This window comes from Tursiops truncatus, chromosome 6 (genome assembly GCF_011762595.2).
Source record: "Tursiops truncatus isolate mTurTru1 chromosome 6, mTurTru1.mat.Y, whole genome shotgun sequence".
NCBI classification, from domain to species: Eukaryota; Metazoa; Chordata; class Mammalia; order Artiodactyla; family Delphinidae; genus Tursiops; species Tursiops truncatus.
In genome coordinates, this window is record NC_047039.1 from 16,297,877 (window position 1) to 16,313,908 (window position 16,032).

The window sequence follows — 16,032 nt, forward strand, 5'->3', positions numbered from 1 at the left end:
CTACAAAGAAAAGAAAACTGCAAAAAACCAAACACGTAGAGGCTAAACAATAAGCTACTAAAAAAGGCGTCACTGAAGAAATTTTAAAAATACCTGAAGACAAATGAAAAAAAACCCACAATGATCCAAAATCTATGGGACACAGCAAAAGTAGTTCTAAGAGGAAAGTTTATAGTGATACAAGCCTATCTCAAGAAACAAGAAAAATCTCAAAGAAACAACCTAACCCTACACCTAAAGGAACTAGAGAAAGAAGAACAAACAAAATCCAAAGTCAGTAGAAGGAGAGAAATCATAAAGAACACAGCAGAAATAAACGAAATAGAGACTAAAAAGGCAACAGAAAGGATTAATGAAACTAAGAGCTTGTTCTCTGAATAGATAAACCTTGAGCTAGACACATCAAGAAAAAAAGAGTGCCCAGATCAATAAAATCAGAAGTGAAAAAGAAGTTACACTGTCACCACAGAAATACAAAGGATTACAAGAGATTATTACAAACAACTATGTGAATAAAATGGACAACATAGATGAAATAGACAAATTCCTAGAAATGTACAATTTCACAAGACTGAACCAGGAAGAAATGGACAATCTGAGCAGACCAATTACCAGTAATGAAATTTCAATAATAAAAAAACTCACAACAAACAAAAGTCCAGGACCAGACGGCTTCACAGGTGAATTCTATCAAAAATTTATACAAGAGTTAACACCTATCCTTCCCAAATTGCTGCAAAAACTTGCAAAGGAAGGCAAATTCTGAACTCATTCTATAAGGCCAGTATCACTTTGATACCAAATCCACACAAAGATATCCCCAAAAAAGAAAATTATAGGCCAATATCACTGAAAAATATAGATACAAAAATTCTCAACAAGATATTAGCAAACTGAATTCAACAATACATTAAAAGGATGTATATACCATGATCAAGTGGGCTTTATTCCAGGGATGGTTCAATATCCACAAATCAATCAGTGTGACACACCACATTAACAAACTGAAGAATAAAAATCATATGATCATCTCAGTAGATGCAGAAAAAGCTTTCGACAAAATTCAACACCCACTTATGATAAAAACTCTCTAGAAAGTAGGCATAGAGGGAACCTACCTCAACATAATAAAGGCCATATAATGACAAACCCACAGCCACCATTGTTCTCAATGGTGAAAAACTGAAACCATTTCCTCTAAGATCAGGAACAAGACAAAGTTGCCCACTCTCACCACTATTTTTCAACATAGTTTTGGAAGTCCTAGCCACAGCAATCAGAGAAAAAAAAGAAATAAAAGGAATCCAAATCGGAAAAGAAGAAGTAAAACTGTCACTGTCTGCAGATGACATGATACTATACATAGAGAACCCTAAAGATGCCACCAGAAAACTACTACAGCTAATCAATGAATTTGGTAAAGTAGCAGGATACAAAATTAATGCACAGAAATCTCTCACATTCCCATACAGTAATGATGAAAACTCTGAAAGAGAAATTAAGGAAACACTCCCATTTACCATTGCAACAAAAAGAATAAAATACCTAGGAATAAACCCACCTAGGGAGACAAAAGACCTGTATGCAGAAAACTATAAGACACTGATGAAAGAAATTAAAGATAATACAAACAGATGGAGAGATATACTATGTTCTTGGAAAGGAAGAATGAACATTGTGAAAATGACTATACTACCCAAAGCAATCTACAGATTCAATGCAATCCCTATCGAACAACCAATGGGCATGTTTCACAGAACTAGAACAAAAAATTTCACAGTTTGTATGGAAACACAAAAGACCCCGAATAGCTAAAGCAATCTTGAGAAAGAAAAACGGAGCTGGAGGAATCAGGCTCCTGGACTTCAGACTATACTACAAAGCTACAGTAATCAAGATAGTATAGTACAGGCACAAAAACAGAAATAAAGATCAATGGAACAGGATAGAAAGCCCACAGATAAACCCACGCACATATGGTCACTTTATCTTTGATAAAGGAGGCAAGAATATACAATGGAGAAAAGACAGCCTCTTCAATAACTGGGGCTCAGAAAACTGGCCAGCTACACGTAAAAGAATGAAATTAGAACACTCCCTAACACCATATACAAAAATAAACTCAAAATGGATTAAAGACCTAAATGTAACGCCAGATGCTATAAAACTCTTAGCAGAAAACAGAAGCAGAACACTCTATGACATAAATCACAGCAAGATCCTTTTTGAACCCCTCCTAGAGAAATGGAAATAAAAACAAAAATAAACAAATGGGACCTAATGAAACTTAAAAGCTTTTGCATAGCAAAGGAAACCATAAAAAAGACGAAAAGACAACCCTCAGAATGGGAGAAAATATTTGCAAACAGAGCATCTGACAAAGGAATTATCTCCAAAATATACAAGCAGCTCATGCAGCTCAACATCAAAAAAACAACTCAATCCAAAAATGGACAGAAGACCTAAAAAGACATTTCTCCAAAGAAGATATGCAGATTGCCAACAAACACACAAAAAGATGCTCAACGTCACTAATCATTAGAGAAATGCAAATCAAAACTACAATGAGGTATCACCTCACACTGGGCAGAATGGCCATCATCAAAAAATCTACAAACAATAAATGCTGGAGAGGGTGTGGAGAAAAGGGAACCCTCTTGCACTGTTGGTGGGAATGTAAATTGATACAGCCACTATGGAGAACAGTACGGAGGTTCCTTAAAAACTAAAAATAGAATTACCATATGATCCAGCAATCCCACTACTGGGCATATACCCTGAGAAAACCATAATTCAAAAAGAGTCATGTACCACAATGTTCATTGCATCTCTATTTACAACAGCCAGGACATGGAAGCAACCTAAGTGTCCATCAACAGATGAATGGATAAAGAAGATGTGGTACATATATACTATGTTGTATGTTGTATGTTGTAATGGAATATTACTCAGCCATAAAAAGAAATGAAACTGAGTTCTCTGTAGTGAGGTGGATGGACCTAGAGTCTGTCACACAGAATGAAGTAAGTCAGAAAGAGAAAAACAAGTATCATATGCTAACACATATATATGGAATCTAAAAAGAAAAAAATTGGTTCTGATGAACCTAGGGGCAGGACTGGAATAAAGACACAGATGTAGAAAACGGACTTGAGGACACGGGGAGGGGGAATGGTAAGCTGGGACGAAGTGAGAGAATAGCACTGACATATATACACTGCCAAATGTAAAACAGATAGTTAGTGGGAAACAGCTGTATCGCACAGGGAGATCAGCTCAGTGCTTTACGACCACCTAGAGGGGAGGGATAAGGAGGGTGGGAGGGAGATGCAAGAGGGAGTGGATATGGGGATATACATATGCATATAGCTGATTCATTTTGTTATACAGCAGAAACTAACACCACACTGTAAAGCAATTATACTCCAATAAAAATGTTAAAAAAAAAACATAGAAAACACAATGAAACAGCACCTCACACTTGTCAAAATGGCTATCAACAAAAAGACCACAGATGGGGCTTCCCTGGTGGTACAGTGGTTAAGAATCTGCCTGCCAATGCAGGCGACATGTGTTCGAGCCCTGCTCCAGGAACATCCCACATGCCACAGAGCAACTACGCCTGAGCGCCACAACTACTGAGCCACAACTACTGAGCCTGCGCTCTAGAGCCCACGAGCCACAACTACTGAAGCCTGTGTGCCACAACTACTGAAGCCCGTGTGCCTAGAGCCCGTGCTCTGTAACAAGACAAGCCACTGCAGTGAGAAGCCCACGCACAACAAAGAGTAGCTCCCACTCGCTGTAACTAGAGAGAGCCCACGCGTAGCAAAGAAGACCCAATGCAGCCAAAAATAATAAATAAAATAAATTTTAAAAAGAAAAAAAAAGATCACAGATAGCAAATGTTGGCAAGGATGTGGAGGAAAGGGAACTTCTGTACACTGTTGGTGAGAATATAAATTTGTGCAGCCTCTGAGGAAAACAGTATTGAGGTTCCTCAAAAAACTAAACATATACCATATGAGCCAGCAATTCCACTCCTGGGTACATAACCAAAGAAAACACTAATTCATAAAGATGCATGCAAACCACTGCTCACAACAGATTATTATTTACAATAGTCAAGATATGGGAGTAACCTAAGTGTCCACAAACGAATGGATAAAGAAGAACTGAGATACATACATACACATACACACATACATACACATACACACACACATACACACACACACACTGCAATACTACTTAGCCATGAAAAAAGAATGAAATTTTGCCATTTGCAACAATATGGAAGGATCTGGAGGGTATTATGCTTAGTGAAATGAGTCAGAGAAAGACAAATACTGCATTTTATCACTTACATGTGGAATCTAAAAAAACAGACTAGTGAATATAACAAAAAAGAAAGAGATTCACAGTTAGAGAGAACAAACTAGTGGTTACCAGTGGGTAGAGGGAAGGAGGGAGGAGGAAGATAAGGGCATGGGATTCAGGGGGGTCCCAACTATCATGTACAAAATAAATAAGCTACAAGGATATACCATACAGCACAGGGAACATAGTCAATATTTTATAATAATTTTAAATGGAGTATAATCTATAAAAATTTTCAATCATTTCATTGTACATCTGAAACTAATATAATACTGTAAATCAACTATACCTCAATAAAAAATAAACTTAATTTCAAAAAGGAAATCAGAATGGCTTTAGATTTTTTCAACAGTAAACCTGAAAGCAAAAAGAAAATGGAGCAAAACTGCAGTGGCATTTTCTGGAGAGATCAACAAAAATATTCTGAAATTAATCTGGAAAATAAATGTGAAAACTAGTTATAGGAAAGAAAAAGGAAGATAGTGGATATAAGAGCAAGGTAGAAGGACTTGCCTTACCATACTAAAATATATTACTAACCATAATAATTTTTTAGAGGTGTAGTACCTACACAGCATTTAACATACCAAATCCAAAATTAAAATATGAAAAAAAAGAAGGGATGAAGCAATATTAAAATCAAGTTTGGGCTTGCTCAAAAGGTACAAATAAGGTAAAAAAGATATAAGGATGGTGTAAGAGGTCGTTGTTTACTCACTTACAGAATGAAAAAGTGGAAAAATTCAGAAATAAGGTGTATTCAAATAGAGCGGTACTATGAGAACACCCAAAGAGTTAAATTTAAATAAGGAAATAGTCTCACTGTGAAAGAATATGTGAACATGAATAAAGATTATACCGAAGGAAAAAAAAACCAATGGAACCATGATTTTTAAATTCCAAGGGAAAACTATCTCCAAACTCAAATTTTATGCCCAATCAAACTAAGGTAAAATAAAGAGATTTCAAACACGTAAGAGCTCAGAAACAAGAGAGTAAACCGGGAAGAAGTCGTCATGGGATCGAACTACAGGATACCTGTGATGAGAGGGAAAGGGAGTCGTCGCCACAGTGAAGGGGAATCCCAGACAGTAACTATCAGCTACGCTGGAGAGCAACCAGTCCAGTGTCACTGAACACTCTCCCTAGTCAATATCAATCAAATTGCCAATTGACTTTCTGTCTTATTTTCACTAAATTATTCAAAGTTTCACACGAAGGAGTAAGGGGGGGTACAGAATAAAAATTCTGAAAACAGAATTCCTTGACAAATAATAAAACCTAATAAAACTGCAATAATTAAAACAGTATCACACTGGTTTGAACCAGTGGTTCAAAATGAAATATTCAGAAATAAATCCAAGTATTTTAGCATTTGATAGTGATTTAAATCTAAAGAAGAATGTTTTTCAATAAATTGTGTAACGGCACCAAAACAATCATTATGATCCTAACATCACACCAAGTTCCAGAAGGTTTAAAACATTGGAAATTATAACAAGTAGACCTTTCTAAGTAGAAAAACAAAGACAGTAACCATAAAGAAAGAAAGAGTGAATTTAAAGACATCTATTTTTATGTAATAAACATTCTTGAACACTTACTACAGGCTAGGAATAAACTATGTCTGGGTGTACCATGTGAGAGAAAGAGAGATGGTCCCCACTATCAAGGAGAGAGAGTCTAGGAGAGACAAAATAAATAATTACAAATTCAGTCAAAAAGGTCTGAGTCTTCCTTAACCTCTCTCTTTCTCTCACACTCCACCACCCAGTTGGGAAATTGACTGAACGCTACTTTGAGAACATATCCAGAGGCCAACCCCTTCTCACCACCTTTACTGCTGCCACCCCCTCATTTCTCCACTGGATTAATACAAGAGCTTCCTGGCTGGTCTCCCCACTTCTACCCCATCCCACCAAACCTATTCTCCACGCAGTAAGTAACAAGAGGGATCCTTTCACAACTCAAGTCACATCGTGTCACTCCTTGGCTACAAGCCCTATGTTTCACTCACACTAAAACCGAAACTCTTGACAACAGACTTACAAAGCTCTATATCCTCAGCTCTTCCTTCCAACTACTTCATCCTTCCACTGCCCTCACCTCACTTGCTCTGCTTTAGCCACCCTGGCTTCCCTGCTGCTCCTTGAAGAGCCAGACATATTTCTGGCTTAGGCCTTTACCTCAGCTGTCCCTCTAACAAGAATTCCCTTAGCCCAATTATTTACCTGGCTAACTCCTTCACCTGTTCCAAGTGTTGGTTCAAATGAGCTTGACATGTTACTGAAATGACAGCTCTCTCCCCTCTCCATCCCACCCCTAGTACTCCTGATCTCTCCTACCCTGTGTTCTATCTTTTCTTTCCTCCATACCTCTTATCACTTCTAGTACCCTATACAATTTACTTATCAGCTTATTATTTACTATTTATCTCACCTGACTACAATGCAAACTCCATGAGGAGAGGGATCTTTGTGTTGTTAACTGATAAGTTCCAAAACTCTGGTACAAACTGGAGCGCTATACATATATGTTGATGGAATGAATGAATTTATCAGATAAGCAAAGATTATAAGCTTGGTAACACCCAGTAGTTATACACAGCTGGTGAGAAAATAAACTAAGTAAATTTTCTAGAGGGTAATCGGTCAATATATATTTAAACATCTTATTATAGTAAATATTTCAAGTCTTTAAAATGTTCGAACTTTTCATTAAGTAATTCCACTTCTAGGTACACAACCTAAAAAAATCATAGATGCACACAGATTTATGTATAAGACAGGATTTCATGTAACGATTACAAATTATACACATCTATATTTACTACAGTAAATATTTACTAGAGTAATACACTTAAACAAGCACTCAGGGTAGGTGTATATTAAACCAAGTCTTCGTAACCAGAGACTTACATACATTCCTCCTCAGTCTAAGTGCAGCAGGTCTCTATTCAGATGCCTATCCTGGTAGGACTCACAGAAAGAGCACATCAATTCAGCATTCTCAATCTATTCTACAATTTAAAACCCAAACGGAACAATGGCTTATCTGTATTTATTACCAGCTATTACTGAACTTCTCAGAAAATTGTTTGTTAAACGTAGATGCCACCATCCACTCACATGATGTCCAGCACAGAATCATTCCGAATGACCTTATGGGAGACATCAGCTAGCAGGAAAAGACCTCCATCTGTCCTCCGGATGCTAGCTGCATAGCCCGGCCAGATCTGCAATCTGAAGACATACGTGGCCTTTACGCTGGGGTTCTAAAAGAACCACAGATATTTCCATGCTTCCATTTGAGGCAATACTTTGAGCAGATACTGCCCCTCCCCAATAACAATGAGAAAGCAACAGGAAACAAATTAAGTCAACATCATTGTGAACTTACTGAAAACCTAAATTATGGAAAATAATTAACTCATAAACTGTACTCACTATCATAAAATACTAATATGGTGATTGCAATGAAAAATTTATTTCCAGAACATTCAAAAGTGAGGAAGAAGAAAACACCACCAACCTGTGTTGCTGTAGTACCATAGCACTTGTAGGGTCAAAGAAGTTTCTCCCCACCAGCTTCATATCTAAAAGTTTCATTACCCTGAAATAAAGAGCAAGAATGGGTTTTCTAGTAGAAGAATTAAAAATAATTAAGTTCAATTGCTCTTAGCTACATTTTCCTTTGAAAGCCTAAAAGAGCAGAAATGTTGATGCTCTTTGCACAATATAGCTTTTATGCTGAGAACACTCTTGCCAAAAGAAAAATAAAAATTACCAAAGTATTTATCTTGCAGTATATGCAACTGACTGCAGCTTTTTCTGCTAACTAGGTAACCAAAAATCAAGTTGACTTCCCAAGCTCGATTTACATTACTTTTCCCCATTAACTAAAAACAGCACAAGAAAGTCCATTTCTGGGCTTCCCTGGTGGCGCAGTGGTTGAGAGTCCGCCTGCCGATGCAAGGGACACGGGTTCGTGCCCTGGTCCAGGAAGATCCCACATGCCGCGGAGCGGCTGGGCCTGTAAGCCATGGCCGCTGAGTCTGCGCTCTGCAACGGGAGAGGCCGCAACAGTGACAGGCCCGCGTACCGCCAAAAAAAAAAAAAAAAAAAGTCCATTTCTAAATTTGTGACTATCAGTCAGGCTTAGGAAGTTATGTTTGTTCCTGGCAGTTCAGCTGACTAAGTAGAAATCAGGTTCTATGTTTCATTTTTAAAAAGGTGGTTTGGGAATAACAGTTTTATGAAAACTTGGGAGTCTTCAGAAAAGTTAAAAAATTACGAGCTGTCTGTATCCAAAAATTCAAAGGACTGGGAAAAATTCTAGCAAAAATTTTTACATGCTACCTCTTCCAGTAGCCCCATCACTGACACCATTAAATATGTACCATAAACATTTGCTTTTAAAGTTCCTGAATGAATGGAAGGAAACCAGCCCCCTCTGTCCAGCTACTTCAAACCTACTTTCATATACCCAAATCTGGACAATCACTTGAGATAACTTTTAATAAGTCAGCCTTAATGTCATCCATTTATTTATTAAATGTTTCCAAACTCATCTATATACGCACTGTATTTTAATACCATCCAAGCTTCCTGAAGAGCTCTGTTACAAATACAAGACTGAGGTTAAAGAAAATAAGACTTCAGCCGTTTCTCACCGACGGAAAACAACATTGTAGAACGGAACGCACAAGTCAGAACAGGGCTCCAGGATCTTTGTCAACTGAATCTTAATGATGATCTCGGCACTGTCAGTTTTCCTTTGACTTTTTAACTCAAGAACCTAACAAATAAACATATGCAAGTAAAGAGAAATTACAACACTACCAAGCGCTAATCTAATCCAACTGTGTTCTAGAACACTATAATATCTTAAACATGTTTTATTCTTTACTGTTACTTTGCTGTCCACACTAGACAAAATCACAGCATGACAAGTAGGACTTATGAAAGGATTTGGTAAGAGAAACCCAATGGAGAACTAGCAATAGAGCCCTTCGAATTTGCAATCTTGAATATTCTTTGTCACTAAGGCCAAAGGCTTCCAACCACTTCTCTTAAGAGAGAAGGGACTAGAAAGAACTCAGATGTAAAAGTTTCTCAGTTTGCAATTTCTTTGTTATGGAGAAGTCTGCCTTTCCTCTCAGAATAGGAAAGTACAACTTAAATGTTCAGGGACACTATGATTTCCCACCACCCGTGCTTCGCCCCCAAGTGCACTTCCTATTTGGTCTCACTTGTTTTAGCTTAACAGGCAGATAGAGAATGGATCCATCGAAAGCAGTGATGTTTCCGGTGACAGCTTGATGGTCCTTCAACATGCCAAACTTCATGCTTTTGCACTCCACATTGGGGCTAGAAAATAATAAAGAGGATTTTATTTCAGCTTGACTTTACAGCTGTGTGGTAGGTCTGTTAGAGATGCAGTCACTTATGACTACTGCTCCATCTAGTGGTCATATTAAAATATTGAAATACATCTGACTAAAAAAAGAACTCTGACCCAAGGATACTGGCTCACAGAAAATAAAAATAATCCATAATTCCACCACCCAAACACAACTGCCTTAACATGTCAGTGTACATTCTTCGAGAGTTTAGACCAGAGGGTCAGAAAACTTTTATGGAAAGACTTTACACGTCATATGGTCTCTGCTACAACTATTCAACTCTGCTAACATAGCACAAAAGCCTCGTAGACAATACGTAAACCAATAAGTATGGCTATGTTCCAGCAAAACTTTATTACAAAAACAGGCAGTGGGCCAGATTTGCCCAGCAGGCCTGCCACAGTTTGCTAATCCCTGCTCTAGCATCTATAGAAATATACACTTTTAAAAATATATTTTTAAAAAACATAGGATTTTACTCTAACCATTTTTCACTCACAGCAATTTCAACTTTTTATCAATTCACTGTCACAAATCTTACAGCTTTGAAAAAGTCCAGTAGCTACTTTGTACAATGACTGTCCCAACAGATCACAGTAACACACAACCTATTCTACAACTTCGAAGTTTAAACAAATCCAAGGCTAAAAAGGGTCAAGCATGTTCAAGTACATGAAGAAAGATAACATCAACAAAAAAATCAAGCGGTAATCCAATACAGTCATCGCCAAAACTAAGCACTCACATGCTAACATCACATTCCAAAATGCTTCTTCTAAAAAATTCACACATACGTGGCATTATGCCCAAGACACTATATTTAAATTTGTCTTTTTAGAGCCCCACGATGTCAAGGAAGCTACAGGATGACCAGTCACGGTAATACATCCTCTCGGTATTCTCTCATCCTCTTCACATTGTGGCTTCAAAGGTCTGCATCTACAATCTCGAAATTTATAGAATCCATGTCTTCTCCAGAGCCTGGTCAATGCAGAGACCCGTGAGGAGTCTCACACTCCTTTCCGTTTCATTATCAGTTGTCAATCCATTTCCAGAGCAAGTACTCTTCCCTCTCATTAACACCCATCTCCATCCCTTACATTCCAGAACAGGCCCATTCCCACCACCTTCCCCTCTTGCTAGTTCAATTTCACCCGGTTTCCTCACTCCTTCCCTTCACTTGTCATATGTGTTCACGTCCAGTTTCTTACCTCACCGAAACCTTTAAAGCAATTATCATTCCATTTCTCATTCCTCTTACATATTTTTAAAATAAGTGGCCAATCCACTGGCTATTTCTCATGGCCCAGGCTCTCCTTTGTTCTTTTAGTCTCATTTTTTCCCCATAACACTAACAAAGCTACTAGAAAATCACCAAGGGTGCCTCTTGAAAGCAAATTCAACAACTTTTTTCCCTGTGGCCAAAGTCAACCACCTCTCCCTCATTCAAATGGGTCCTTCTTTCTGGCTTTATAACCCTGTCTTCAGGGTATTGTTCCCCTAACTGTTCCTTTCTTCTCTCTTTCATTCCACTTCTTCTTCTTGTACCAATTAATAGCTGTGCTTCAAAAATTCAGTCTTCCATCTTCCTTTTTCTCCATAAATATTCCAGAACACTCATTTATTTTCACAATTCCAGCTAATAACCTTCAGTTAATGGCTCTCCTGAGATTTTAAAAAAGAACACAGACTAATATAAATTCTTAACTTTTAAATAAGTATGATAAATCCTAAAAGTTATTGATATAAAATTAAAGTTATTTTCTCTGGTTTTTTCACCCTCAAGTTTAACCCTAGACTATCACTGGTGAGCCATCAAATGCTGGTATAGCACTCATGCAGGGAGGATCCAGGTATTGTGGGGTGTGTTTTTGATACCACTGTGGGGGGGGGGGGGTCTCTTTAAGAAGAGGAATACAAAACTACAGATACAAGATAAGTTAAAAAGGTTATGAAGGGGTCTATGCAAGTAAAAGGCCCTGAACTTAAGTTTCATTAACTTTACAGAAAATCCACCTCTAATCTCATGCATAAAATTGCACCTATTAAGTTAAAATCTGGATTGGTAATATAGCTAAACACACACAAAAAATGTTAACTTTAAACTTATTGCAAGGATATGAATATATGAATTACTGTAGGGGGAGCTGCATCAGGAGTTATACACAAAAACAATTCAGTTATTCCTGTGGAACTATTTCATTACTGTTCTCTAAGAAGTGAACAATACAGGGGGGAAAAAAAGCTGTGAATACCTGAAAGTCACATGATATTGATAAACTGCTTCATTACGACACTGTATTTTGATAAGGTTCAATCCCAAAGATTGAGGTGTTCCTTTCGATCCTTGCTTCACAAAAGGCTCTCTAGAAAATAAAAATAAAAAACAAAAGCACCCACATATGCCAAAAACAAACAAATAATCCATGCCACAAAAATGCAATGAAAGAAAAGGAAAGGAAAGATAGATTGGGGGAAGTAGTATTTCACACTTTGCTTACAGGTACACAGACCAAGAATCAAGACATACAAAAGAAGCTTTGAAAGCCAGAAGGTAAATTCTTAGCAATCTCTAATTAGAGAAGCAAGGTCACCCTATTTGTCCTAGTAATATCACTAGAATAACTAGGCCAGCTAACTAAGAACATAAGAATTAGTTCTATAGAGAAAAATGAACTGCTGCAATGTACTTCCTAGATAATTTCCTTATCTTCAACATGACAAAGAATTATCTATGTCTGAATTGGGAAGGAAATGAAAAGCTATGAGTAGACTCTAGATAAATACATACTATCATCACTAACCCCATTTCACCACATCAGGAATTGCCCCACCTCTCTGTCATTCTCCCCACTGGCAAAAAACAAAACAACCCTGCAGTACCTACCACCCAAGGAGGACTTTAGACACAACAGAACAGAGTTTGCAATACTATGCGAAGGCCTCCTCCACATCATCACCAAGCAGGGATGGCAGCACTCCTGACTTACTTTTCCTTGTGTTCTGCAGTCCCAAGTGGTGGGCAATCCAGAGAATGCAGTGGGGCTGGGGTCAGAGGTGGCTGAGATGACAGCTGGGCAGGATCCTGAGAATTCAGGCTGAGAGCACCGGGAGCCTTGTATACTCCTCTGCCTATACCACCAGCTGCTCTTCCCATCGGTAATAAAAAGGCATCCAAATTCCCTCTTCCAAGCGTTCTGAAATGTTGAAAAGAGGCAAATCAGAACTTTCTCAATCATGCTTCTATCTATGCCCTATCTAAATGAGTCCCCCAAATCTATATTCTCTTCCTGGAGGAGTCAGCAAAAGGGACCCAAGCATTGGGATTCTCTCCAAATCCAATATGCTAACGTGACTTATGCATCAATTGTTATTAATATTGACTCTCAGGGCCAACTTCCACAGCAGAAATTGAGATGGAAGTTTGACCCACCTGGGTTAAAGAACCACTACCACCAGGCTGAATTCTTAAGAGGGCAAACAGGGTGGTGAACTGTGCAGTGCAGTACTGCTTTTACCCTCGTCCAAAGACTGACTGCGTCAGTAGCTGCTGACTACTCTTGGAAAATACCCATTCTTACCATGAAACCATGCATTGTTTCTTTGTGAGATAATACAACCCACTTTAGAGTTTCTCTCTGGACTTACAGATATTTCATCTGAATTTGATGGCTACCCAAGAAGGCAACTTTACCCACCTACTCCAACCAACGGAGGCCTCTGCCATCTTGCTATCTCCAGATGCCAACACTGAAGGATCCAGAAAAGTGGGATGGGGTGCTTCTTTGTCCTTGCGTGCCATACTGGTAGACAAGCCTCGACCTAAAATGCCTCTACCTAAACGGAAGAGTCAAACCCCAGCTGTAACCGTGAGCTGAACATTTTATAAAGTACAGTAATTTTTCTGAAGATAAACTGTGTGAATTTAAGAACAAAGCAATCATATATAACACCACGTTTTCTCAAGTCAGTCTTCCACATACCTAAAGGAGGCATTTCCTGTTCCACAGGGGTCCGGGACACTGTTTCAAGGCCCAGTCCTCGGAACATTGAGACCAAACCCATAGATTCCTATAGAAAGTCAAAGAATAAAGTTATTCTAAGATGTAGTTTAAAACCTCAGTTTTGGTTTTCTTCAAGTCTTGGTAAATAATAAATAATAAAAAATAAATAATAAAAATCATAATAAAAATAAAAAATAAATAATAAAAATAAATAAAAAAATAATAAAAATCATCCGCTTCAAATTCTATAAATGTTACAAGAATAAAAATACCTTATAAAAATTGTTTAAATCCTTATGGTCTTAAAAAAAACACTTCTGTCGGACTTCCCTGGTGGCACAGTGGTTAAGAATCCACCTGCCAATGCAGGGGACACGGGTTCGATCCCTGGTCCGGGAAGATCCCACATACCGTAGAGCAACTAAGCCCATGCGCCACAACTACTGAGCCTGTGCTCTAGAGCCCACGAGCCACAACTATTGAAGCCCGCACACCTAGAGCCTGTGATCCGCAACAAAAGAAGCCACCGCAATGAGAAGCCCACGCACCACAACAAAGAGCAGCCCTCGCTCGCCGCAAATAGAGAAAGCCCGTGCACAGCAACGAAGACCCAACGCAGCCAAAATAAATTTATGTAAAACAAAAAACAAAACACTTATGTCATATTAGGTTTTCAAGCATAAACAGTTACAGTTCATGATTTGATATACAGTATAACAAATGCAACAGAATTATTTTTCTAGTTCATTTCCTGTACACCTAAGGTAAGAGAGAACAAGTGTACTGGCTAATAAATTTTCCAAAAAAATGGATCATTTAAGGGTATCAGAATTTTGGTTTTTTTTAAAATAACCTCAACAAAACTTGCTACTGTTTTCCTGTAGCAGTCTTGGAAGTTTACTACTGTTACACCAATTAGAGTTGCCACATATAGACTCAAGCAATCCATTTGAGTAAAAATACAGGATTACTGTCAATTATGTTTCTTCTTACAGAACGTTACATCTGACATTGTCAACCTACTTAAAATTGTCATAACTGCACTATTAGATTCTTCCTGTATTTGCTAACTCTTTATTCTTTGAGATTAATTATAGACAAATACCATTCTTAAAATTACTATATAATTAAGAGATTAAGAATGCATGTCCATGCGAGTATACACACAGCACTAACAATAGCTGAAGATCCTCTTTTTCTTTAAGATTCAGGCAAAGAGCCTTCTGAAAGAAACCATTCTTAACAATTATGACCTTAGAGGCAAGAGTGGCTGCTAATACCATAGAGTCAAACCCAGAGTGGAAATCTAAACACTCACAAAAAAACAAAAGACTGTACCTTTAAACCTATCATTTATGTATGTATATATTTATATTTATAGAAGCTAGAGAACTAAGGCATTTACCCAGGTCCATCTAACATTCATTGCGAGGCCCTTTTTCTAGACTTTCAACTCAAGAATTTGAAATATATTCCAAGAGGCAACCACTTGTTCAAGGGAAAAAAAAACAAACCCTTGCTTTCATATAGGGCTTCCCAGTTTCCTAAGTACCTTGAAATCCCTTATTTGCCCTGATGAAAAGCTGTGTGCTGCTACTATGTATGCAGACACGGTCTTACCTTTTGCACTGGCCCACTCTGTGGGCCTGGCTCCTCTCGCTTTTCAAATACATGGCCTCTGCCTGCAGGTCCTGCCCTGCCCAGAGCTGGGTCCAAAGGTTTTGGAGCCTGTTGCCAAGAGCCCGGCATCCGAACATACTGAAATGGGTGCACAGGAGACGGGCCCCTGAAGGGTGGTCGGACAGGATCCATTGCAAGGCTGCAGAGGACACAGGTGTCAATCTGTTCTGGTTAATTATCTGCCATCATTTTATAATTTAAATGATTCCCAATTGTTTTCCTTTTCCTTCAAGGCAGACTCACAAAGCATTAAGAAAAAAAAAAAATAGCTACTTTGGATCAGACCAGTGATACAACCATCCTCCTATATTATGCTCACTTCAAAAGCTTCTGTTTAGCACAGAATATTCTAAACACTCTCCATCAGCAATCTCTTAAAGGCCAAGCCCTCCTTGAATTTACTTATATTTTCTACCCAAACGGCCTCTTACAGAACTCAGTCCTGTAAGTTAACTACCAGTTGTAGACAGAAACGCTTTTTATGTATGGGCATGATTTTGCTTTGTAAGTAAGTTTATAGTTAACATAGCCATATCATAAAATTTTTTTGTCCATAAATATTTA

At 38.1% G+C, this 16,032-nt stretch overlaps 1 protein-coding gene across 1 annotated transcript in view; it reads right to left on the bottom strand.

Annotated features, from left to right (window-relative positions):
- Positions 1–15,754, bottom strand: part of PIWIL2 (piwi like RNA-mediated gene silencing 2) — an 88,335-nt gene extending 72,581 nt beyond the window's left edge. The window contains exons 1-9 of the mRNA XM_019936239.3: positions 15,409–15,754; positions 13,768–13,855; positions 13,483–13,621; positions 12,775–12,981; positions 12,040–12,150; positions 9,632–9,749; positions 9,053–9,177; positions 7,912–7,992; positions 7,509–7,622 (exon numbers count right to left, since the gene is read on the bottom strand). Of these exons, the coding sequence (XP_019791798.1) occupies positions 7,509–7,622; positions 7,912–7,992; positions 9,053–9,177; positions 9,632–9,749; positions 12,040–12,150; positions 12,775–12,981; positions 13,483–13,621; positions 13,768–13,855; positions 15,409–15,600 (1,175 nt within the window). The 5' untranslated portion in view covers positions 15,601–15,754. The remainder of the gene's footprint in view (positions 1–7,508; positions 7,623–7,911; positions 7,993–9,052; positions 9,178–9,631; positions 9,750–12,039; positions 12,151–12,774; positions 12,982–13,482; positions 13,622–13,767; positions 13,856–15,408) is intronic.
- Between the last annotated feature and the right edge of the window lie 278 nt (positions 15,755–16,032).